General features: G+C 38.2%; 1 protein-coding gene and 1 pseudogene across 1 annotated transcript; both read left to right on the top strand.

Moving 5' to 3' along the window:
• Positions 1-1142: 1142 nt before the first annotated feature.
• Positions 1143-14363, top strand: LOC148736198 (melanocortin receptor 4-like). Its single transcript, XM_088753046.1, has 3 exons — positions 1143-1651; positions 12654-12730; positions 12903-14363. The coding sequence occupies exons 1-3, from the start codon at positions 1179-1181 to the stop codon at positions 13880-13882; spliced, it is 1530 nt and encodes a 509-aa protein (XP_088609172.1). The 5' UTR covers positions 1143-1178; the 3' UTR covers positions 13883-14363.
• A 2090-nt stretch (positions 14364-16453) lies between these two features.
• On the top strand, positions 16454-17309 carry LOC148736197 (uncharacterized; annotated as a pseudogene).
• The last annotated feature ends 10112 nt before the right edge of the window (positions 17310-27421 follow it).

Genomic DNA, 27421 nt, shown 5'->3' with positions numbered 1-27421 from the left:
GGTGAGTGACAAATGAGCCTAGGTCTTCCCAGGGAAGACTACCTTATAAAGCGCCTTCGTGTTTAAAGGCAGAAAATGGAGCTACGTTATTGGTGGGAACATGGCAACGAGAAAAACAAGAATAAATTAGTGGAATGAAAAGCGTTCGTTGATCCCTGTGGGATTTAGACTGCCGGTTTGAAAGATGAGCTTTTGTTCAAGATTTTTACGGCTTTCCGTGCTACCTAAGTGTAAGGAAAGACCACAGATTGCCATATGTTCTAACAAAATCGCATGCAGAATTTGTCTAGGAAACTAAAGTTCTTTCGATTAGAAGGTAAAGGACCGCTTAAAGAGCATCTGTTCAAAATATCTACGTGTTCCATTATTTAAATTTCAATATTTACTTATAAAAAACGACTCAGTCATGTCCAGGTTTAGGACATGATTCCATATCCATGACTCGACTGTTTGTTGTTCCTGTTTAGCTGCGCTGGATAATTCATTCAATTCAGCCTTTAAAAAGAGGTTTTTAGTAAAAAGTGTGTTATACTTATATGATCCTCGTTGAGTTAAAGATCGTTGAAACTCTGAGGAATTAGATGAAACAGCTTTAGTGAAAACTTACTAACTATGACAGAACAACTTGGCGTGATCAAAGACCGTTCAATATCTGTTTGCTGATTGAACCGATATTAGAGGATTGCATTTCTCTGCCCAGAACTCAGTCTGGCTTAATCTCTGAGTTTCCTGAATCTCCAGAAGTTTTACAAGGTATGTAAACAAAACATTGTGACGTATGTGGTCAAAATATTCAAAAAAAACAATTAAAGATATTTGTTTCAGACCAAATTACCTGAATATGTAAATAGAAAGTTCTGTATATGTTTTTCAAATAATTGAGCCGATATAGAAGGACTGAATTTCTCTTCCCATATCTCAGCATGGCTGAGCCTCCAAAATTGTCTGGAACGGTCTTTATTAATTCAAGGTAAACTCTGATTTTCGCTATTGCATAAATAGCGCTATCTACTACGAGGATCGTGCATCATACGTAAACTCTATGTTAACATGGTAAAACCAAATAGATTTGTTTTAAGCCTTACACACCTGTGTATGTCAGTCGTATTCTATGATTATTCCCTCACTTTTGATCTAGATCGTTTACATTGGCCACTCACAAACCCTCAGAGAACTCAATGGCTAACAAAATCATCAAATGCACCAATAATGACACAAACGTTGAGACCAGGCTGCCGCTTCCTGAATCCAACTGCATCCCGTGGGTTGTTGTGTTCAGCACTGAAAGTCTAGCGATAGTCATCCTTAATATCGTCACCATCATTATATTTTTGAAGAAGCGTCAGCTACAGCGAAGAAGTGCAATCTTGATCATCCATTTGGCTATAGTCGATCTCTTAGTTGGGGCAGTCTCAGGACCATTGGACAACTACTGGATAGGGAGTGTCTGTAAACTGTGGAAGTACGGTGCGAACTTTGTAATACTGAACTTCATAAGCAACAACTTCGTTTTTTCTTCCCTTCTTAACATCGTGGCCATTTCATTAGAGCAGGTACATGCAACATTTTTAAGCATCGTTTTATTGAGAACGGGTTTACGGAGTTATAATGATCGTAACTTGGTTAACATCTACAGCTTTAGTGTTGACTGGTGAGTTTATATTAGAGAGTAATGTAAAAGTTCGCTACATTTCTGGTTTCTCGGCTTTTGTTGTTCTCCTTTTTGTCATTTCTTTTTCTTACGTTTCTATTTTCGTCAAGATCCATTTTAGTCGTCGTCCACAACATCAAAGTGCAGCAGGTGTAAGAGAAAGAAAAATGACAAGCACATTATTAATTGTAACTCTTGGATCTTTCCTCGCTTGGCTTCCAATGGTAATACGACACGGTTTTTTTATTTTTCATCCTCAGTTCTACATTAACCTTTCCTTTTCTCGTCGTTTTCAATTCATACGGTAGGAGTAGTTTCGTACATGGCCAACTCAATGATAAATCCTATAATCTACGCCATGCGGATGCTAGAATTTAGACAAGGAATAAAGCAAATCATATTCCACAAGGCTTCAGGCCGTTTAAACCAGGTAGATTTGCCACTACGTAATCAATAGTTCATTTAATTTGTCTTGATCAATTTGTTTCTTTCCCTCATGGTATCAATACACTGTCCAAAAAGCAGATGATGATAAATGGACAAAGTTCTCGACCATTAATTTTTCTTCCTTTACTTTACAAAACAGCGCCGGAATTTCCTCAACTTTTTTCAATAGAATATAAATTAGTCTTAAATGGATAACTACTGATCAGATTGTCTGCATTTAAGAGGAGAAATCACCTCTTCGCTTCTTGGACAAAGAACATGCATATTATTATAATTTAAAGCAAAGTTCCTCATGATATTTCGTTGAGTTTGTTAAAATATATAGTTGGAAGGTATATTTTATCGATCAAAATGTTCTGCAACACGAAAGTACTTATGTAATAACCACACTTAATTTAGAAGTCATATCAAATTTACGGGGTACAAATAGTCTCTTACTGAATTTCGTGACCACGCCCACTTCATCGGCCCACTCAAATCGAGTGCGATTTTTGGATGTTATATCATCTTGCCGACTCTCTGTATAAAAAGTTAACAATGTACCACCGAAATATTGAACTATAATATCATGGCTTTCCATTTTGTGTATTTTTGTACTACAAAGTAAAGTTTTTCCCTCGTCATTTTCACCTTTTCCCGAGCGGGTCCGTCAAAATTAAGAAGGCGTTCGTGGTCAAAACAAGACCGAGCAAGGAGTCTTGGGCGATTTCTCTCTTACGCAAGCGCAAATTGAAAATGTACCGCCAAAATCAAAGAATGGAACAAATTTACTTTGTTTTGATATGTAAATTGTCGAACAAGGAGCAAATTGAACCTCGTCAAATGGCTAGTCAAAACAGCCACACCTTCCTCCTTTTGCTCGTTTCCTGTTTTATAAGCGTCAAAGCAGTGGGAGAAGAATCGGGTAACTCGCAAAGCGCTTCACCATCGTTTACTTACGAGATAAACAAGTAAGATTTGTAAAGTTATTTTCCGAAAGAGTCGGAATAAATACACTTTTTTCAGGTTAGATTGCTGTTTTTGCCCTAAACGTCGTCCAATAAATTTTTGTTGCAGCCTACTAATCTATATAATTTCGAAGGAAAATATTCAGATGCTTCACCGTCCCCGAAGGGGGTTCTGTCCTGGTGTACCGGTTCACAAGGGAATTACCATTGTTCTTTCTTTGTTTAGGAGTTATCGGTTAGCTATTGTGCATTGTTTGGTCTTTTGTATTGGCTCTTGTGAACCGGTGCACGAAGGGTCTCCACTCATCGAAGCGTGTACTGTAGCCAATGTAGTGAATTTTCAGTCTTGTTGGGTTTGTCAACCTCCGTGACTTCAATATCATACAATTTTGTATCTTTTCTCTGTGAAATGACCTTTTTAACAGGGGTGTATGCAGAGTATTCGTTGCAGAATCGCTTTGGTTCTCTTATCTCTCTCTTTGGCTTGTCCGCCATTTTGAAAATTTGCTCAGGAGGGCATCTGGGTTAGCGGCCGCGCCAGGTTGCAACCGACAAAAACAAATGTCCATCGCAGTGGGGAAACAGTTTGATATGTGAAAATAAAGCAGTTATGTAATAACCACACTTAATTTAGAAGTGTCGAAAATAAAAATAAAATATTTAGAGTGCTCGACTTTAAAAAAGTATTTTTGTTTTGTTTTAATCTTTCTACTTCAAAGCAGCAGTTTTCTCATTTGCCCCACCTGATAACTTTAAAGGCAACTTTCTCAGAGCCATTGCGGAAGCAGTTTTTAAAAAATTTAAAAGATGGTTCTAACGGTGCTATGTTCGCCTTTCGCGCGCACTTTACAAGATCGATACAATTCTAAGATAATTCCGAAGGTTGTATTCCGAAAAGTAAATGCAGAAATACTAGAAAATGAAACGGTAGTAAACAAAAGGTACCCTATTCGATTGCAAGTACTGGACATTTTGCTCGTTTAATATGCAACTCGCGTGGAGTCTTTCAAACTTGAAACGGTCTTAAAGTAGAACCATGTCTATGTTATGACAATTTATTAAATGCATTGGAAGTTTCCAGTTTGGTCGTTTAAAAAAAGGAACGAAATAATAAGAATACAAACTAATTTCTCATTAAGTTCTGTTTTTTAAGTTACAGCTGTAATTCTGTCTTCGTAACCATTTCTCTGGGGATCTCATTGGGATTCCTGTGAAGGCGGTGGATTAACTTAAACGGGTGGATGAGAGACGCTCCTTATTTTCCTTCTTTTTTTGCTGGCAGTTGTTTCGCGCTTTTTTATCTTCTTTTTTTTTTTTTTTTTTTTTTTGTCTTCGAAGCCGACACGCACACCTTTCATCACTTAGCAATGCCCGCGCATTGGCGTTTTGAGAGGTAGCATTATTTAGCAAAGTATCCTATTAACGTTCAATAGAAAAATTTTCAGTGAAAACGCTTGACTTATGCGATCGATAATTTTCAGATACTTTTGAAAAGAAAAATAATAGTTTAGCGTTACTTCTCGGCTAAGCCACTCCTCCGATACCTTTGGGAATAAAGAAAATTCGTTCATTATCATGCTCAAAGCGAACCATTTAAAATTTTGACTTCATTTAATCCAACTTACAAGAGGAACTTGTGAATAATGTATACATGCTTTTCTTACAAACGTACTTTTTCATCAATAGCCATCAGCCGTATTTTTTTGTATTATCTTTGAAATCGAAATATAAAATTATCTTCATTAAGTTAACTTGGATGAGTCCCACTCTGGGATCTTAAGCTGCCTTAAGTCGCCTAAAGTCGCCTAAAGTCGCCTAAAGTCGCCTTAAGTTGCCTTAAGTTGCTTTAAGTCACTATTAGTTACGCAATATTATAAGGATTCCACCCAAATCCCTATTGACCCCATTCACCCCACTTTAATCATAAGGATCAGAGGAAGAGGCATGGTGGCTGGGTTTTTTTTTTTTTTTTTTCAGTTGCCAAGGAAAGGGAAGAAAATTGACAAGTACTTCATTTGTCGTGACTTAGTGGATCTTTCCTTGTCTTACTTCCATCAGTAATACTACTGAGTAATTTGAGTTTTTATCCTCAGTCATTCTTAAACGTTTCCTTTCGGTACAATTTTTATACTATTAACACAGTAGCAGTGTTTTACCAAACCAACTCTTTGATTTGTACTATCATAATCTACGCTATGATGATGCCAGAATTCAGACAAGGAATAAAGTAGATTATATTTCACAAGACACCGAACAATTTAAACCCGGCCGGTTGATATGGCACTTCGCAGTCTTTGGTTAATTCGTCAGGATCTACTTGTTTCTTTTCTTTATGGTGTCAATACATAAGCCAAAAATAAAAGATGAAAATAAGCGGAGATCAGAGAGGAAGGTTTTCATCTGTTGTTTATGTTAAATCAAATTTCCTCCACTTCTTTTAATGAAATATAAATCTGCCGTTGAGATAAAAATCACTGATCAGCTTCTCTACTATTTAAAAAAAATATATAAGACACTGGGAAGTCCGGGAATACTTGTGTTCAATATCAGTTTTAAGGCAAGAACACCCGAAATATATATAAAAAAAAAAGATTAATCAAAGCTCTTGATCATATTTCATTATGTATATGTATGTTTCCTAAAATATTTGAAAGACATATTTCAGCGGTTCCATAATGCTCTGCTATACTAAGTACTTATGTAATAATAATACTTAGATTTTTAGCTGTTGAAAATTATTAGAAAAATATGAAAATAAAACAGTAAGAATACTTTGGCAGTTTTTTTGTACCTTTTTTTTTCTCGCACGCTGTGAGTTGTCAAAGCCGTATGCATGCCATCATATTTCCTTTACACCTTTGCATTCTCGTTTTGACAGGTGGAGTTGTTAGAAAATTGAAGCATTCTATTTAAGGTAAACGGAGTAGTTTTACAGGGACAGTTCTTAACCTATGATATCGATGACTTCAAAATACTTTCGATGAGAAAAACAATAGTTTGGCGTTAGTTCTCGCCAAACTGACTCTTCCGATACCTTTGGAAATTTCAAGAAAAGTCGCTAATCGATACAAAAATAATCAACTTCTTAAACTCTCTTTTAACTATAAACTATTCAAGAGGGATCCAGATATGTAAATACTCCCTTGTAAGGTTTTTTGAAGTACGCATACGACATAATGATGAGAAATCTTGTAATAAACATAAATTGTTTACCTAATTAACTTTTTTACTTACGAGATCTGAAAGCTTGAACCAATTACTAAAAATAAACATGGATTTGACGCTGTTCACAAACATATTAACAGAGAGAAGTTCATTCGAGCGTCAACCTCTCATCTTTTTCAGTAATTTATTCATTGACTTAGCGAGAGACAGAATTCTAGTTTCCTTTTATACGCACTTCAATACCTGGGATATTTGCAAATACACGAGCGTCGGTGTCGCAAAATCTTACTCTCGACAAAATGTACTCATCCTCTGACCTCTGACACTCCCACAATCTTGAACGGCATACTCATACCCTGGGACAAAATTCCTCTTATCTGTGGGTATCTGACAGAAAACCCACAGTCAATGTCAACTGCTTTGCCAATTGTGCATTTTAACATTTTCGGACTTTAAGGAGTTCGAGGAAGCATTGTCTCTGCCCCACTTGAAGTAAACTATTCGACACTGCTTCCATTCTTTTACCGCAATGAGATTTGAGATAAATTTGGCGACCCGACATTGGTCACAGTGTGAGAACTAAGGGGAAGAAAATTCGGTGTTGACTTCCTCGTCCTGAGTTGCACGACTACTGCCGCACTCTAAATTGATAATTTATTCATCAGGGGCAATCTTATACGCGCCGCTCTGATGTATGCAGTGTGAATAGTGGAAGCGTTTACGCAAGATGAGATATTTTTTCCTTGTTTTAATGTAAACATCAGCGCATTGTCGGTTATTCTTCGTACCTTTAAGAGCGGCTGCTACTTTTGTCTACTGCTTATTAATAATCTGCACTTTTTGCAATGAAGCAATTTCTGATGACGAAAAGCCAGATACGAAAGTAGAGAGTACAAATCAAATGTAAGCAGAAAACCTAGAATATAATATGCAAGGGATTTCTGTATACGTGTCACTTATTTACCATTTCGTTTTTCCTTGTGCTGAGTGGAGACCAAGATAAGACTGATTTCTTGTTTTTCTGTGAACCAGCAACTAACTCAAGTTTATTTAATAAAAAGTTAAACACTTTGGTAATGAAATATCCTGTGACAGAACTCTATCGAACGCTGACAATTTCCAGTGAAATCACTTTGCAAGTTGTGAGAACATCGTTTCGATTTAATTTAAGAGAAGGTAAGGGAGGAAACTCCCCTCCCCTCCCCCCTGCATTGATGGATGCCACTGTGAAATCATTTTGAGATGTTTATCATCTTTCATAGTGTCACGGCAACAACTGGAAAGATTGTATATTCGGATCTACGTAATTTGCTGATTTAAACGGTAAAATGCTCTCCTTTCAAAGAAAAAAAATTCCTTCTAGTTTCATGAAGCGCTGATCTCACCCACTTTTTGTTTTTGCAAGGAAAACTTTTGTTTGTAGTGTTACACGATCCTACAATGATTGTGAGATGTTTATCGTCTTCTGCTGTCTTTCGTAGTGTTAGAGCAAGAACTGAGAACATGATGTGCCAGCGGCTATAAGCCAGAAATAACAAAAGGAGAGAACTCAACTGTGTATCGAGTGCGAATATTCAACTACTAAGATACTCCGCAAAAAGTACTTTTTTCGTCTTCTTCTTTCTGTATATTCTTCCCTATGCTCAGCATGGAACGTAGAAATCCAGAAATTGATAAACTTCGTCGCGTAAAAACCAAACTAATTAACAACTCAAGTAACAGAAGAGGGCGAATATGGATAACACACTTGCAGATCGCAGATTGGTTTTCATCAACGCAATAATCCTGATATTGTGTTTCGCGTTAATGACGTTCCGAGTGTCAGCCCTTCCTCGTTCTGAACAAGAGCTAACGCTCGAAACGTCAGCTTTGAAACTCTCTTCTGTAGCCAATTTACGTTACCAACCCATTTGATAAAACCCAAATTACCTAATATCTAGCGGGGCTGATATCCAGCCATCTTCACCAATCAAGCTTGGTCAATAAAAGATTTATTATATAGCAAACAGATTTTGCTTTATTAGGAATTGAAACTTACTTGTTTATTTCAGAGCCAGGAAAGAAAGCCAACTGCGTTTGTAGCACTATAAACTCACAAGAGTAGTTTGTGTTTTCTTCGTCTTAAGTGTCCTCCCTCGCTTTTTGTGCAGGCTCCTCCTTCACTGACAATGTTCAATAATTACGAACTTTGTAAGTCCACTCCAAGCAATATTTTTCTTGCGGGGTATCAAAGCGGGCCGCCCTATCGGATATTTCCATCCTTTCGGCTCTTACCTTTGTCCCTTTTTAAGATTATATGTGATACTGTCTTAATTCTTCCGCGAAACCATAAATGGGGTTTTTCATTCAGTGCGACATATCGCCTACCAAAATATATTTCTCCCATCTTGATAATTTTTGAAAATTTTCTAAACCTGTAAATGGCTGACGTTCAACAAAGAGTACAATGAATGTGAAGAAAAAAAAAAGATTAATAAGACTCATCGGTCTTGTTAATCTTTCCGCCTTCTCACATTCATTTTACTGTTTGGTAAGCGTCACCCATTTACAGGTTTAGCATGCGTTTACGTTTTGGATTAAAATTTCATTAGACTACGCCTAGAATCTTAGGGCCGGTTATTTAAACAAAGTTTAGCCATTGTCAAACAAAAGCGTATTCTAACCTATCTTGAATAAAGTTAAATCTTTTATCTGAGCATTTATCATTTGTGAAAAGTATCAAGAGCGGCCGAAATTGTTCATGCCGAAAACAAACCTCTCACAGAGAATACGTAGGGTTTAAGCACTGCTTGCGTAAAACTGCGGTTTGGTTAGCCCTTGTAAAAATAACCAGCCCTCAAGATTCAAGTTTTACATTTCCTCAAATCAATGACGTTATCAATGTGGTTAAGTGAAGGTCCGATATACTTACTTTTCTTCTGCTCATGATCAGCTCTGGTGTTTTCTCGAGACAGGTTTTCGATTGTTCTACCTTTTGGCACCCCGCACAAGTGAGATTAAACATTTCCTTGACAAAAACTATGAGAGCTTAGCAAATCAGTTAGTTATGCCAAACACTACTTTCTTCAACTAGCATTAGTTGAGGCGGAAAACGTCTGGTAAAATCGAATTTGATGTAGAGGAGAAGCAAAACATTCACTAACACAGTTGCCATAATGTAATTTTTTTTATGTGATATTGTTAGTGATATAACGTTGACCTTAGTTATGAGGGAATTTAAAATTATCAAAGAAACTTCCTTACAAAAGCGAAGGCTAATCAATAGCTTCAACCACTGACTTTGCGGCGCAATAGCGTTGCACAAGCATCAAGCTATTGCCGGAAAATTACCAGCTTGTTGTAGTTAAAAATGACTCGCAGCGATTTCCTTTTTAACGGATATTCAGTGAGCTTCCTGCGGATAAGACTTTGATATTCTGACAGCTTGCGTCTACAACTTCTTGTGCCACTTGCTCAGCGTGCTTTATTATTAGGTCTTACTTATTCAGTTATATTTAGAGTGTCAGATTACGCATTTGTGACTAGAAAAGAGTTAAGTATTGGTCAGATGAGATCTTAACGAATAAAACTTGCATTACCGACTTAACAGAATCGAAGCTGGTGGATTTTTAAAGTCCCAAGTAAGTTAAATCTCCTTAACAGTTTAAAATTTGTTTTTTATTTTACATAGTCATTTCGATTTGTTAGTACGTGGTCAATATATCACCCTGAAAGATATAGAGATGTATTAACCAGACGCAAACGATGTAACGATAAGAAATCATTCTCTTTGCCAATGAACATGAAATGTTCATCTAACTACATTGCTTAGCTTTTATGTTCTGAGAGCTCGCTCCCTTTACTAAGAAGATATTTGACGGTATACACAAACATAGCAACGGCGGAAAGTCCATCATAGCGGTAACATCTGAGCTTTTTCAGGAAATACCCGAGACTTATTTTATACCTTGAAGTCCTCTCACGAGCTTCTCACGAAAACTGCAGTTTGCCACGGTATCTGCACCGAACAAAAGCGAAACAAGAGTCAGGAATATCAATTAAAATTTTTCCAGGTCTTATTTTCACTACTGCCTAAGTTATGTTCATTACTGCGAAGATCGTTCTCAAATTCAATTCTTTAACCGCAGTTCACATATATGACTTTCATATATGCACAAACGTTAATTTGACGCTACCTTACCGCTAATTCAAAGTTAGCCTTTGTAAAGAGTACCAGCTCCAGTCAGCTGCTTCCTTATCGAGCTCTTAAGAGCGCTCATAGCATGCAAAGTATCGTTAAATTGTCAAAAAGCGGACACTTGTCTATTCAAGCGTGGTCCTCGAGTTTTGATGAATTTTCTTCAATTTTGTTTTCTCTATTTTGTCAACTTTAATTATATTTATTGAGAGGAGGCAACTGTTAAAGTTAGCAAACTGAAAATGTGAAGAACGAGATTTCGATGTTGGGTACGACATACACTTATCGGCCTGTTTTTGCTAGCGCACTGAGTTCAATTGCGACTAGTGAAAAACAATTAAAGCAGCGGAACTGCGATTAGTTTTTCAAGTCCTTACCATCGGTTTAATCATTATCAAACGCCAGAAAAAAACTGCATATTATCCGTTGGTCTTTTGTAGAGTGTATCAGGCGTAACCAGCTGTTTTCTTTTCGAGCTTGTCATCACGCACGTGACAAGCAATACAGTTTCAATTAACCTGAACTGATCATGCCTATATCCGAACATGTTCCTTAAATTTGCGTTCCACACAACCAGACGATGACAAGAAAACAACCAAACTGCCACAAAATCAAACACTTTTGCTTTTCCGGGTTAGTACATTTTATTTGGATGTGGTTCGCTCATTTATATTCAATGTGCGGCCGCAAAGTTTTATATAAGACATGAAATACTGTAATCGGGAAAGCATTGTGTCACCTTGCGAACAAAGAAGAGACGATGGAAAATCCGGGTTATCTGTTTTGAACACCTACAAAATTGAAAGTTTCTCAATTTTGAAGGACACTGACAGAATTGAAAGTTTCTTGATTCTGAAAAAAATTCGGTGGTCAATGGGTGAAAGGATTACTAAAGAAGCATCTGCTCAAAATAAAACAACGCTATGCAGATTAACACAATGATGACCGTGTCTGAGTTCTGTAGAGTTGTACGTGCTTTGTTAGTTAAATTTCAATATCTACTCGTAACAAACGACTCGGTCGTAACCCGGTTTAGTGGCATGATTCCTTAGCCGTGACTCGACTGTTTCTAGCTTCGCTTTTTTAATCATTGTATTGAGCTTTTAACAAGGGAAATTCTAAATACTAAGGGTGTCACATTCACATGATCCTCGTCGAGTTGAAGATTGCTACCCCATTCAAGCTATAAACTCTGTTTGGGAACATCAATCTATAAAACGGCTATTGCCATCGAAGTATATTTTTAAAAAAGAGATTTGAGGTATTTGATCATGTGGAACCTTTCATTTTGTTCTTCTAATATATTTCAAGGAAAAACTTGGTTTACTATGATCTTTAATTTTATTTTGTATTTGCTTTTCCTTAAAAGGAATTTTCCGAGAAATTAGACGAAACCTCTTTAAAGAATATTCATTATCCTTTGCAGAACAATTTGGTGTGATCATAGGCAGTTCATATTTTCAGCTGATTTAGCCGATTTTGGAGGATTGGACTTCTCTGCCCAAAAAATCTACCCTGGTTGAGTCTCTGAAATCGTTTGGAGAGTCTGTTTAATTGATCAAAGGTAAACATTATGATCACATGTGAAAAGAACACAAAAAAGGATTTAAGACCTTACTTATCCGTATATGGTAAAAACATAGTAAAGAAACATTTGAAAATGATAGCGGGGCTCCCACGCTTAGAACTTAATACCTGTAATAATCGTAAAGGGAAATTTCCGATGACAATCATTTTGTGTGTTTCTCTTTCCTCCAGATTCATATCAGACCATTTCGTCGTTTCTTTCTCTCCTCTTTGTAATTTGTGTTTCTTGCATTTCCATTCTTAAAGAATTTCGCTTTAATCGTTAACCTCGACAGCATTTCGCAGCAAGTGAGAGGGAAAGAAAATTATTTCTTGTGATTCTAGAGTCCCTATTGACTTAGTTTCCAGCGATACTTCAACTGGTTTTTCGCTTTTCTATGGCCAATACTTTCCCATGAGGATATCCTTTCACAATGTCTTGAAAACCAAACTATTCTACTTCGCAAACTCGTTCGTAAATCCTCTAATCTACGCAACGCGGATGCTAGAATTGACTAGGTACAACACGAGACGTATTTTTCGCACTCTGTAAGCTTCCTGCGCGCTTTACAACAGAACAAAGCGGCACAGTCAAAGCTTCTCTATTTGTTAATTATATCTACCTCTTCGAAAATTATTATTTCCCCAGGGATAGGACGAAACCACTTTAAAGATAATTTTTTATTCATTGCAATTCTAGCGTGATCATTAGCAGTGCCACAATGTTTAAAGATCAAGCTGATATTGAAGAATTGACTTTTCTGCTCAAACACCCAGGCTGGCTACTTCTCTGAAATCGTCTACTTAAAAGCGTGTTTTTTAATCCAAGATATTTACTATGATAAGAGGTGAAAAAGAGAGAACACAAAGAGATGTATTTGAGATCTTGCTCACCTGTGTATGTAAAACAAGCATATTCTCTATAATAATTCCTTCACTCTTGATTTAGATCGCTTAATTTGGCCACTCATAAAACCCTCAGCGAACTCAATGGCTAACAACACCATCAACCGCACTAATAATAACACGAACATCGAGACCTGGCTGCCGCCTCCTCAATCCAGCTGCATCCCGTGGCTTGTGGTGTTCATCACTGAATGTCTGGCGATAATCATCCTTAATATCATCACTTTCAATGTATTTTTGAAGAAGCGTCAGCTACAGCGGAGAAGTACAATCTTGATCATTCATCTGGCAATAATAGATTTCTTAGTTGGAGCAGTCTCAGGGCCATTGGTAATCTATTCGACAGGGAGTTCCTGTGAACTGTGGAAGAACAGTCGTAACTACGCAGCAACGATCTCAATAGCCAACACCTTCACTCTTGCTTCGCTTGTAAATCTCGCGGCCATTTCACTCGAGCGGGTGCATGCAACATTTTGTCCATTTAAGCATCGTTTTATTGAGAAATGGGTTTACGGAGTTATAATGATTGTAACTTGGTTAACATCTACAACTGTAGCGTTTACTCGTAAGTTCATATTAGGGAGTAATATCAAAGTTCGCCGTATTTTTGAATTCTCGGCTTTTGTTGTTCTGCTTTTTGTAATTTCTATTTCTTGCACCTCTATTTTCGTCAAGATCCATTTTAATCGTCGTCCACAGCATCACAGCGCAGCAGGAATAAGGGAAAAAAAATTGACGAGTACATTATTAATTGTGACTCTTGGATCTTTCCTCGCTTGGTTTCCATTGGTAATACTACAGTTATTTTCAATTTTTTCTCCTCAGCTCTACTTAAACTTTCCCTTTTGCTATCGTTTTCACATTGGAAAGATAACAACGGTTTCATACATGGCCAACTCGGTGATAAATCCTTTAATCTACGCCATGCGGATGCCAGAATTCAGACAAGGATTAAAGCAAATCCTATTCCACAAGACTTCAAACCGTTTAAACCAGATCAATTTGCCACTACGTAATCGTTAGCTCATTTAATTTGTCGAGATCAGTTTGTTTCTTTCTCTTATGGTATCAAGACGTTATCCGAAAAAAGACATGCATGATTATAAATGTACAAACTTCGCAGCCATCTGTTGTTTTTCCACTAGTTTACAAAACAGCGCCAGAATTTCCTCAACTTTTTTCAATGAAATATAAATTAATCTTAAAAGGAAAACTTCTGATCAGATCACGTTTCAGAAGAGAAATCAGTAGTTTTAAGAGAAATCTTCAGTTCTAAGACGAAGAACATGCTTATTATTGTAAAATAACACAAAGATCGTGGGAAGGTATATTGTATCCGTCGTAATCGTCTGCGACACGAAAGTACGTATGTTATATAACACTCTTAATTTAGAAGTGTCGAAAGTCATCATGAATAAAAACAAAATATCTAGAGTGCTTGACTTTAAAAATTCTTTCCTATTTTTAATTTAATCTTTCTACTTCAAGGCAGCAGCTTTCTCTTTTGCCCCGCCAGATAACTTCAAAAGCGACCTTCTAAGAGCCATTGCTGAATCAGTATTAAAACAAGTTTAAAAATGGTTTAGACGGTATTATTTTAGACGGTATTAGTCTTTCGCGCGCGGATTACGCGATCGATACAATTCTCAGGTATTACCGAAGGTTGTATTCCGAAAAGCAGATGCAGAAATACTAGAAAATGAAATGATTGTGAACAATAGTTCCTCTATTTGACGGTAAGTATTGGACATTTTGTTCGTTTGATATGAAACTCGCGTGGGTTATGACATATTTCAATTAAGGTAGAACTTTAAGTTTCCCGTTTGGTTGTTTAAACAAAGGGACAAAGTAAAAAGGGGAATAATTTATTTCTCAATAGCTTGTGTTTTATTAAGTACAACTGTAACTCTGTCTTCATAACTATTCCTAATGGGATCTGGAGTTCTTATGAAGGTGACGGCTCAACACTAACGAGTGGAGGAGGAGCAAGAGATGCATCTCATTTTTCTTGCTGTGTAGCTGCTAGTTTTTTAGCGTCTTTATCTTCGTTTTTTTCTCGTGCGTTATAAGTTGTCGACGAAGCCGAAGTGTCATGTATTTTCTCTTCCAAGTAATACCCGCGCATTGACGTTTTGATAGGTAATGTCATTAGAGAAATGAAGTATCATACGGCAAAAATCCTCAATGACAATGCATTACTTATACAAATACTTTTGAAAGGAAAAATGTACGTTTGGCGTTACTTCTCAACCAAGAGACTCTTCCGATACCTTTAGGAATTTCAAAAAAATTCGTTCATCATCATGCTCAAAGCGAAACTTTTATGTGAAAAGTGTAGTGTGATCGAATTTTTAAATAAAAAATTGTTAGTCGCGAACATGCGGTCGAGGATATCAAATGATCCACATGCTTTCAAGCTAAACTTGTGAATAATGCATACTATTCATGCTTTTCTACAAATGCACTTTTTCATTGTTATCTATCAGCCGTACAACTTTTTTTTTTACTATCTGTTGAGTCTACGATGAAAACTTCCGTTTTTTGCGCCAGTCTCAGGCCACCTCTCTTCCCTGTGGAAATGTACATTGGGAATTGTGGTTGAAGTCTCAGATTAATGCCAGCAAATCCATTCCAGCAACCAGCCTTGCTAAGAGCTTTGATGTCCCTCGGGGTTATTGTTTCAAGTTTCATAAAGGGGGTTATTGCTCAGGATGCTCCTTTAAGCACTCATGTGCTAAATGTGATGGTCCACATCGGGCTATAAATTGTAATTTTCGTGCCTTTAGCAAAGGACACTCTTCCAAATTGTCCAAGCAACGCAGCAATAACACCCCTAGCAGCAGGATCACCCCCCAACCTACTTCCTCGGGAGCTTCCAACACCCGTCAACAGTGATCGTTTGCAATTTTTTCTTTCTGGGTATATCCCTTCCGAAGTAGAGCTTTTATCCAAAGGTTTTAATTATGGCTTTCCCTTGTACTATGAAGGACCTCAAGACTCTTCATGTGCTAAAAACCTACTTTCTGCAATCCAATATCCTGAGGCAGTTGATGCCAAATTAGATAAAGAAATTGCCGCTCATCGCATTGCGAGCCCTTATTCTTCTCCACTCTTTGCCCATTTTCGTATATCTCCACTTGGTTTGGTTCCTAAAAAGACAGAGGGTGAATTTTGATTCACCACCTTTCTTTTCCTCAAGATTCATCATTGAATGATGGCATTTCTTCAGAATTTACTAGCGTATCCTATGCTACGGTTGAAGATGCCATTCATACCATCAGAACTGTTGGCCACAGCTGTTTTATGGCCAAAACAGATATTAAGAATGCTTTTCGAATCATTTCTATTCAACCCCAAGATTACAACCTTTTGAGAATTTGTTGGAGAGGATTTTATTATTATGACCGCTGTATGTCGATGGGGTGTTCAAGCTCTTGCAAAACGTTTGAAATTTTTTCTTCTGCCATAGAATGGATTTCCCAAAAGAAATTGCATATCGATCACATTTTGCACCTGCTGGAGGATTTTCTCATTGTCTCCCCCTCTCCTGATTTGTGTAAACAACAGCTTGATTTATTCTTAATGCTCTGCCAATATCTGGGCATACCTATGGCGCCGAAAAAAACAATTGGCCCTTCATCAACCATTTCATTCGCGGGCATTGAACTGGACTCGGTCCTTATGGAGGCTCGGCTGCCTCGTGATAAGCTAGTAAAATGTCAAGACTTAATTTCCGGTTTTCTCAGGCGTCGCAAGGTTACTTTACGTGAGATACAGTCGTTGACAGGTTTATTGAACTTTGCCTGTACAGTAGTTGTTCCTGGTCGTGCATTTCCGCGTCGTCTTATTGATTTGACAATAGGTCTTCGCCATCCTCATTTCCTTATCAGGTTGACTCAAGAAGTTAAAGCAGATCTTAAAGTCTGGCAGCAATTTCTGTCTGGTTTTAATGGTCATTCCTTTTTACTCTCAATTGATTGGGCTAATTCGCACCATCTCAAATTGTATAAAGATGCATCCGGTGCCATAGGCTTTGGGGCAGTTTTTGGCGGGCATTGGTGTTACGGCGAATGGCCCGCGAGCTGGCGTCATCGCAACATAGCATTTCTTGAATTTTATCCCATTGTCCTGAGTCTGCACCTCTGGGGACATACTATTAAGAATCAGCGTGTTTTGTTTTTTTATTGACAATGAAGCATTGGTCCATGTTATTAACAAACAGACTTGTCGTGTCAAGGACTTAATGTTTTTTGTGCGTAAGCTGGTCCTAGTTTGTCTTAATTACAATATTTGTTTTAAAGCTAAGTATGTCCCAGGCTTACAGAATAAGTTGGCTGATTCTCTGTCTCGGTTACGGTTGCAGATTTTCAAACAATTAGCACCAGCTTACATGCACAAAGCTCCCACGGTCATACCTCCTCATCCGTAGCCGCTGAGTTGGCTTCAATAGCTTCCTTTTTACTTTGCTCCAGTCTTCAGCCCTCATCCATACCAACTTATCAGCGTGCTTGGAAGCTTTTCCATCACTTTTTTATTTCTATCTTTCATCACCCTTTTCAAGCATTGCCTATTTCGTCTTCCAATTTGGCCTTATTTATTGCTTATTTGTTTTGTTCACAGTATGCTCCATCCACTGTGATGACCTATGTGTCATCTTTGGGTTAGTGCCATAAGCTGAAGGGCTTTTCAGATCCCTCTAAAGTTTTTTTATGTTGTTCAGATGCATAAAGGTTTTCACAAAGTTGGCTTTTGCCTTGATAGTCGTCTTCCAATTACACTGCCAATTTTAGCTAAATTAATTTCTGTGGCACCTTCCTTGGTTGGTTCTCCTTATCAAATTTGTCAATTTGTGCCTTTTGCACCTGCTGGATGATTTTCTCATTGTCTCCCCCTTATCAAATTTGTCAATTTGTGCATTTTGCACCTGCTGGATGATTTTCTCATTGTCTCCCCCTCTCCTGATTTGTGTAAACAACAGCTTGATTTATTCTTGATACTTGTTTGGTTGGTTCTCCTTATCAAGTTTGTCAATTTCAGACAATGTGTTCACTGGCATTCTTTGCCTTTTTACGAATTGGAGAAATGACTTCAACTAGTGGGCGGAGTGATACTTCTCCCTTACATATTTCGCATGTTAGTAAGCTGCTCAGCTCTTCAAGGGATTTGAATGCTTTCAAGATTACTTTTGGTAATTTTAAACATAGTTACAATGCTCCCCCTTTTTCCATTTTGGTGTCTCGTCAGCCACAATCCTGCCCTGTTGAACTTTTGGCCAAGTATTTAGCAATGCGAGGGACCCGACCGGGTGCTCTCTTCATTACAGTGGATGGGGCTCCTGTTTCTAGGTCTCATTTTTCAAATCAGTTGTCATCTGCCGTACAGTTTTGTGGTTTGTCCCCCTCAGTCTACAAGGGACACAGTTTTCGAATTGGTGCTGCTTCTCATGCTGCAGAGAAGGGGTTGTCCGATGCTCAAATACGCCTCTTAGGGCGATGGAAATCTAATGCATTTCTTAAGTAAGTATATTAGAACACCTATGACCAAGTGCATGATGGCGTGCGGACGTGTATCTGAAGGCTCCACGAATTCCGCCGAATTTGTTGCCACTGAACCTTCTTCATCTCTCTTAAACCAATATCTACATTGGGACGACAAACAAAGTCTATTCAAGTGGAAAGGGAGCCTAACACAACTTCAGGGATTTTGTTCGAAAGTCCTGAATTTGGAAGTTTCTGCAACCGCGAGTCCTTCTGAAAGGTCTAGTTCTTTGAAGTCGAAGACAATCACGCTGGTTTTATTTAACAGTACCGGTACCCTTCAAGTCCAAGGTCCGGATACAAAAGCAATGAAAGCCAAACTGAAGAAGCTACTCCAGATACCGGCTGATGACGACTCAGTTATTCTCGTGAATGAAGAAGCTTCTACTCCGGCGTTTAACAAGAATGCCAAATCAGTACAAGAGGAGTTGGACTGTCTGAAATCTGAAGTGCTGAACTTATGGGCTCATATAAAAGAGAAACCTAATGAGGAAGACCTGAGATCCAAAAATTCTCGACTTAGGGAGATAATTCTATCTTTGAAGGAAGAAAATAAAAAGTTAGTCCAAGAACGCGATTCTTTAAGTTTTGCATTGCAAATCGTATCCAGAGAAGCAGCTACTCAATGCCGTTCAATGAGTAACACCTCTAACGAACATACCATTGTCCAAAATATGGATGACTCAACACCTTGCGCCAACAAAGAACAAGGCTTCATTGTGAAATCAAAGAACAAAAGAAAGAAATCGAAAGGTAGAGGAGGTCCTAATAACACCCTGACAGGAAAAGAATCCGAACCCGAAAAACAACCAAAAAAGCGCACAACCCTGCTCATAGGAGATTCGATGATCTCAAGACTACCTGAAAAAGATCTGGGAAAAGCAGTTGGCCACAGGGTTATAGTCAAGCCTTTCTCGGGCGCTACGACAATGGCCATGAATCACTATCGCAAGCCAAATCTGGAATCTTCGCCCAATGAAGTGATTTTACACATTGGGACTAATGATCTTAAAACCAGGGAACCAAAGGCTGTTGCGGCATTTGACACGGTCGACCATGGTTTATTACGTCACAGACTTAATACTCAGTTTGGTATCAAAGCCAAGGTTCTTACTTGGTTTAAGTCTTTCTCACAGATCGAAGTCAATTTGTTAGCATAAATGGATCAAATTCCTCTCACTCCGATCTGATGTTTGGAGTTCCCCAGGGATCTGTTCTAGGTCCGATTTTGCATTTATTGTATACGTCTCCTCTCGGCGACATTATAAGAAGACATGATATGAACTATGCGGATGACTGTCAGGTTTATTTTTCGCTTGACTCGGTTTCATCATTTACTACTACGAGAATCGAACCCTGCCTACAAGATATTGGAACTTGGATGTCATTGAGCTTTTGGTCATTGGATCGGGCAATCTTTCTGCTTCTCAGCCTCCTTCTTTTGCAGCGATTCATGGATTTGTTATACAGCCTTCACACTCTGCCAGGAACATAGGCATAATCTTTGACGATAAGTTCAATATGGAAAGTCAAGTTTCTGCTATTTGTAAATCTTCATTTTTTCACATCCGGAATATTTCTCAGATTAAAAAGTTTTTGTCAGTTAGTAGTACTAAGGCGTTAGTACACGCCTTCGTTACATGCAGATTAGACAACTGTAATTCTCTGTTATATGGTCTTCCGAAACATTTGCAATTAGCCCAGAATTGTGCGGCACGACTGATCTTAGCAAGCATGATCACGTTACTTCTTTACTGAGGGAACTGCACTGGCTCCCCGTGGAGCAGAGGATTGTTTTTAAAATCTTATTTTAAACTTTTAAAGCTTTAAATAATTTATTCCCAAGTTATATCAGTGACTTGTTAGAAACTTATAAGCCTACTAGGTCTTTACGATCATCGAGTGAGAACTTGTGAGTGATTCCTCGCTCCAAGTTGAAATCTTATGACGATCGCGCCTTTTCTGTCTCTGTACCTAAACTGTGGAATGACATTCCTGAAACCATAAAATGTAGTGTAGATCTTAACGCTTTTAAGTGTAATCTTAAAACTTATCTTTTAAGCGTTATTTTAATGAATGATTGTGTTTGATTATTATTTTTACTTTTTACCTTGATTGTGAAGCGCCTTAGAGCTTTTGGATAGGGCACTATATAAATTGTCATTTATTTATTTAAATATTATGCTGTCGATAATTTTCAAATACCTTTGAAAATAAAAATTAATAGTTTGACGTTACTTTTCGGCCAAGGTATTTAACCAATAGCTTTGGGAATCTCAAGAAAAGTCGTTAACCATTGCGCTAAAGACAAAGAAACGCCGTGTTCTACCAGGAAATTCAAAAACAACTGGTTACCTGATCCTGTTTAGCAGCGATTTCGTTCATTTATCATAGCAGAAAGAAGACAGCAGAGTGACGGAAGTTTTAGTTTAGTTTAGTTCAGTTTTAGTTTATCAGCTTCGCCAACCGGCAGGGACACCGCAACAGCTTGCGCCGATTACTGCAGGCCCAGTAAACCCACCCATCCCACCCCAGGGGAGGACATCCAAAAAAGGGTGGCGAAGATTCTAAGGGTTTTCAATTTTTTCTCCTCCTGGCTCTTCTTCCAGAAAGTTTGCTTAACTACCGTTTTCGCGGGGAATTCCCAGGCACGAAGAAAAATAAAGAAGATTTTTAAAAAGCCTTTTAGACTTTCTAATACCCACACAATATCAGGGGGGATCCAGACATCCAAATCTTTAAGGTTTGCCAAAAGTGCACTTGATGCATAATAAGAGAACATTCTATTTGTTCTTTTCTCAGCAATTTAAAGGTAAGGCTTCCTTGCAAAAACTTCTGTTTGCCACGAAGTCTGCAGGGAACAAAAGTGTGACGATACAGCGCCACAAAGGTGGGCGCCCTCTAACACACACAAAAAAAGCACCAGGCATAAACAAACCCAAGAAAACACGTCACAACCAAAGGTAAGCCTACAAATACTTAAGACAATAACAGTAACTAACAATCACGTTAATACAATAAGCTAAATTATTTACCTTAATTAATTTACAGGAATATAGCAATTTAAAATTAGAGTACGCCAAATCTATTTACAAGAGTATTATTAAATAAAAAAAATAAGGTTTTACTAATTTAGTTCACTTCGCCTTCTGTCCGTGTTCTTGACTTTTCCTCAACTCACCCACTCTCCACCAAGAAACTACGTATCGACAAACCAAATTTCCGTTTGACAAACCAACCTCCCGTTTCACCAACCAAACTCCCGTTTCACCAGTTTCCAACTTTGCGTACTTCCCTCTTCGCTCAGACAACTTCTCTTAATTTGACCTTCGTTCGGACTTTTCTTCGTAATTCAGTTATCCTAACTTCTTCGTCAGCTTACTGTCTGACAGCTTCTCTACGCACATACTTTCCCCGGCAAATGGATTCTTTGTCGTGAAATAGAGCGGTTTTCTGAATGACTCAGCCTGAGATGATAATGTGCTCTGATCTTGAACGAGTCTCTGTTCCTTTCAATTCCCCAACGCCCTTCGCTCAAAACTAATAAAACCTCTCTCACCGTAACCACCCAAAAGTCTTAGTAAATGTGGACGCAAGGTACAATAAAATGAAATGGATGTTACCAATCATTTAAAGTGATGGCTTGTGATCGGTTTCCCAAACCTCAGTTTCCTTGAGAAAGTCTTTCCGCCAAACGAACACAGAAAGCATTCATAATCACGCGAAAAATAAGAACTGGCCGCTATTTTCTAAACCCAATCGCATCCCATGGGTTGTTGTCCTTATCCCTGAATGTCTGGCCATAATCATCCTTATTTTCATCATCTTTATCACATTTCTGAAGAAGCGTCAGCTACAGCGAAGAAGTACTTACTTGATCATTCCTCTTGCGATCCTCGATCTCTTAGTCGGAGCATAGTTAGCTAACTATGGTCGGGGCTGTCTCAGGACCATTGGACATCTACCAGACAGGGAGTTTCTGTCAACTGAGGAAGTACGGTGGGAACTTTGTCGCACTGAACTTAAAAAGTAACGTTTAATAAGAGATTCATTATCCAATAGGCCAAATTGTTACTTCAGGGCGGGTGAATTTCGCGGATATTTCTGGAGTACATCGCGTGATATTTTTACTCGTCTCGCGCGTTATTTGTACTCTACGAAGCACATTTGTACAAGTAATCACATGATTTCGAGTGCAATTTAGAATAAAGCACGAGTAAATTTTATCAAAGACTAACGAAACTGCTTGAGCCCGTTGGGCGAATGCAATTTGTGGTCTTTGAAAAAAATTTACAAGTGCATATTTAGTCCAAATTGCACGAGAAAAATCATGTAATTATGTATTAATAATGTACATGAAAAAATACGAGGTAGCTTATCATAATTATGCAGAAGGAAAGCGCACGCATCACGTGCAAAAATTATGTATTCAAACCTTGCAAGTGACATTGTGCGTTCGGTCAAAACAACCGTGTACGATCAAAACAATAAGATAAAATAAAATTTTCACACCTCTAAGCCGCAAAAAAGTTCAAATTCCAGCCAAACAGTTCAAGGAATCGTTCAGTGAGTTTGGTAATTAGGTTCTTTTTTTATGGGTATCGAATGTTCCCATTCAATTTACAAGTGCTCGCAAAATTTGACCTTTGCTCGAATTGCTCGCAAAAATTACACGGGGGCTCCCTTGCTCGTGCTCGCAAAATTTTTGCAACTGCTCGCATGCTTGCATTCTCGTTAACGTGTGCTCGATTGCTCGAAATTCGTTAATCCTGCTTTGTAGTTATTTTTTTATTCATATATAAACGAAAATCAGTTATGATATGGTTAAAACAAAAAGGTTGAAACATCCCTTCCTCCGGCTTCAGTCCTTCTTTAACAGTTCAGCCTGTAACTGTTTTGGGGGCGCTGTATGTATTAATGGGAAAACGAACAAAGCTCCATGACAAGCATTTCGCTTATGGATTTATTCTTTATCACATTTCATTGTCGGAGGCTTTCTGCTTGAGAGGGGTACAGTTTCGCAGTTTAAATATGTGATCGTTCATCCATTCACATGTTTCTTAGGTTATTAACAAGTACCCAAAAGATTTCATTTCTGTTAATACTGGTTTTTCTTTTTCCCTTAGCAGATTCGCTTTCATTGCTTGAAGCTAGCCTTACAATTGTGGTTTCTTTGATCAGTTTCCCGAGTATTTTACCCAATGACTTAAACCTTCTTTCGCTTGAACAAGAAAACGAGACTGTAACACAATCTATTTACCAGGAAATTCTGATAGGAGGCTTGACATAACGGGAGGTGACGTAATCTCCTGTGGAGACAACAGGGACCTTAAGCAGTCAGGACGGCAGCGCCAAGGAAGACGTCCATTAAAAAATGAATTTCTACTTTAAATTAAAATTTCGAGAATGGCTGCATGTGTTTACTATCTCATACATCGCCACAACTCAACCTCGACACAAAGTATAAAAGTAGCGTTGAGTTCCAAATGGAAATTAAAATAATTTGTCGTCGCGGTTTCGGTTCGCAGACGACGCAAATTTTGGTGATTTCACGTTGTTGTTTTGTAAAGGACGGCTACGAAATGTACTAAGTTTTACAATGCACGTGCTGAACTATTGTTCTGCCAATTAGATCTTTTGTTTTCTCATGTCCTCGTTGCCGTCGCCGTCGTGGTTTGCTTAAGGTCCCTAACATTACTTGCGAACCTCTGTTGATCTAAATTGCCATTTATTTGAGCAAATTATCAGGGTTTGTAGATATGATGGATTTTCCAGTGTGCAATGCGAAATGGGCTTTACCGGAAATTCTTTAATGAAATGTTGCTTCAATCATTTTGATTAAAAGTTAAAGGCCTAGCCAAACGAGGAGACATGTCTAGAAATTTAATGTCTCCATGTCGCGCGGAAACACGAAATGTAAGAATTCTTCTCGAAAGGCACCCGCGAAGGTAGAAAGTAATCTAGAGAAATACTACTATTACCGACATTATTTGACCTTCAGAGCTACTACCACAGTTTATCAGATCTGTACGGCTGTAATTGGTTAGATTCTAGAAGCCTCCAAAAAAATTAAGCTTCATTGCGCTGAATCTTTTTCAGTCGATCAGGGGGAAACCAGTTTGCCGATCCTCGAAACCGAAGCCCAAAATGCTTGTTAGACCGAAAGTCATGTTATTTACATTTCATAAGAACTATATAACCAAAAAACCATATATACCATCCATTTTAGCGTCGGCCGGTTAGAAAGAGATGGAAAACTTCAGATCGCTGGCTTTGGATCTAGTGCATCTCTTTGAGAGCTCTTGAAGTTCTTGAGCTTCCACCCTGACTGACTCATGTGAAGCTACGTGACGTAATTTGGCATCAAGTAGGGCACAGTTGGCTGTAAGACGCTGGGACTGGTTGGACCGCCCTAGCTTTTCACTAATTGTTCTGTTTTAGAAGTGTCAGCCAGATTATTAGCTATTACTTGGCGCAAAACAACGTAGTCCTATTAGTAAAAGAGAGATTCCGGCTTGCGGAAAATTTACGAAGTACTCGAAGTGCTCGCTGCTCGCCATCTGTACTTTTCTAAAGTGCTCGCTGCTCGCCATCTGTATTTTCCAAATTGTTCGCTGCTCGCAAGAAAAATCTGACAACTGCTCGTGCTCGCAAAAATAAACACACTGCTTGCATGCTCGTAAATGCTCGCAAAGACCATTCAATACTTCCCTTTTTTTTCATTATTGACCAATCAGAATGCAATCAGAATGTCAGGTTTGTTACTTTCTTTACAATGAATTAACCCTCTTCTGCACTGAATTAACTCTCTTCTGCACTGAATTACCTGGAAACTGCATTTATCTTAACCAATCAGAACTGAGTAATTTCTTCATGTATATTATTAGGATAATAAATGTAGATATTTTCCGCGTGCTTTCAAATCTATTCATTTTGCTGCGTACCTGGCGCCTTGATGGAGACAGCAGTACAGTGGCGAAGCCTCGAGCAGGTTCTCAACTTTTTCCCTCTTGGCTCTGGTTCGAAAAAAGTAACTGCCGTTTTTCGCGGGGAGTGATAAGGTACGAAGAAAAATTGAAGATGACTTTTACTAACTTCGTAGACCCTCTGTCAACCAAGCAATATCCGAGAAGAATTCATACATCCAAAGACTTCCTTTTAAGGTTTGCCAAAGACGATTATTATACACTGTAGTCACCATCTGTCTTCTCCTTGGCTAAACGCCCACTGTTAATTCTGGGAAACAGCGCAACCTACAGATTATTCACTAATCTGTACCTACCGGATTAGAGAATGATCTATAGGCTGCGCGCACAATGCATGATTTCCGGTGGAGCAACGTCAAGTTCACGGACAGCGAAGTAAGAATGGCTTCTCGATTCGCTTCATCGACCCAGCGAGAAATTGAGAAATTACTTGAAGATAAAGATTCGGAAAGTACTAAAAGATCGACAGTTTTCCTCATTGATACTTTCTTTGGAAATGCATTTAACTTTTCTTCACTTGATTGTTTTATAAAAACGGTGAAAATTTGTTTACCACACAGTTGTACATTTTTAAGTGTTCGAAAATAAACTGTGTTCGCTGCGATAATGCGTTTGGCGTTATTTTCTTTAAAGCAATGTATAATAAAACAATTTATTGGATGAGGTTTTCGTGATATCCGGAATAATCCAAGGTCTCGGTTAGTGTTATCAGCCTCAGCCTTCGGCTTCGGTTGATAACACTTACCTCGACCTTGATTATTCTGGATATCACAAAAACCTCATCCAATAATTGTTTAATATAACATTACAAGAAACCATCCTATCATTTCGCTCCGACGAAGGGCTAACGCTCGAAACGTCAGCTTTTGTAATCATTACGGTGGCTAATTTACCATTTCAACTTTGTTGATATATCCAAATTATTTCGTTACTCCCACCAACGCAGCCCCAAACAGTTTCTTTCGAAACTATCAGCCTTTATCATTTTAATAAACATGAATTGTTGACCTAATTAGCTGTTTTACTTCCGAGATCTGAAAGCTTGCTGCCCTAACTAATAATAAACCGTCATGGATTTGACGCTATACACAAACATATCAACGTATATAAAGAAGTCCATCAGAGCGTCAACTTCCCATCTTTTTCAGCAATTACGTGGGAACTATTTTAAAATGAGGTTTTTCTCACGAAAGAACTGTTTACTACGGACGTCTGCGCGGAGCAAAACCGAAACTACATTCAGTGGCTATGAGTCAGGATGTCATCATTAAAATAATCTCTCGTGAACGACAATCCAATCCTCAGTTTGCGTGAGAATAATTTAAAGTTCCACCTGACCACGCTCTCCTCACGAAAGTAGGACGATCCTCCTACCAGTATTCCGCCCCAGGATGATAGTTTGCTCAATTCTCATTACCTGTCTGCTTTACAGTCTATTAACATTGTAAGGAGATTTTGTTTTTGTTTCTCCAGAAAGTCAACGAGTTAAATATCGGCTCATTAATGTACAAGGCAACTCACGGATCGACTCTGAACAAAAATTATTGTAAGCTGTTTTGAAAATTGCACTTTGTACAATTACTTGAACTCCATAGTGTGTGCGTGCTCTGTTCTTCAATTTTCAGTATTTACCTATATCGTTACGTGGTACTTATGCCAAAGTTGTCACGAGCGTAAGACTTTCTTCCCCTCCAAGTTATAAACTTCCCTTGCGAGTATCAACTTTTCGAATACGAAAAACAGCCACTGCCTTCAATATAACTTTTAAGAATGATGATATCTTACGATCTTAAACTTGTTTTTGTTGTTGCATTTACTTTCAAATATTTTTGTTGCATTGATAAATTAGACAAAACCACTCTAATGATTGCAAGTTAACTATTCATTACAGAGCAATTTTGGCGTATACCTATACTGGCCTACTGTTCCAGATCACCTAACTGATTGAACCGATACTAAACGATTGAAAACTGGCTTCTTCCGGTCGGGAGTTAAGGACCGCTTAAAGAGCATATGTGCAAAATAAAACAATAATACGC

Source organism: Stylophora pistillata, chromosome 3, assembly GCF_964205215.1.
Source record: "Stylophora pistillata chromosome 3, jaStyPist1.2, whole genome shotgun sequence".
NCBI classification, from domain to species: Eukaryota; Metazoa; Cnidaria; class Anthozoa; order Scleractinia; family Pocilloporidae; genus Stylophora; species Stylophora pistillata.
Note: the sequence above shows the minus strand (reverse complement) of the source record. Positions and strands in the feature narration are given on the sequence as shown.

What these genes read in the sequence shown, in the direction of transcription:
- LOC148736198 (XM_088753046.1), top strand. Translation starts at nt 1,179, where the DNA reads ATGGCTAACAAAATCATCAAATGCACCAATAATGACACAAACGTTGAG. An exon ending in TACAGCTTTAGTGTTGACTG is followed by an intron (nt 1,652 to 12,653) that starts GTGAGTTTATAT and finishes TTGCAATTCTAG; the next exon opens with CGTGATCATTAGCAGTGCCA. An exon ending in TTTTCTGCTCAAACACCCAG is followed by an intron (nt 12,731 to 12,902) that starts GCTGGCTACTTC and finishes CTCTTGATTTAG; the next exon opens with ATCGCTTAATTTGGCCACTC.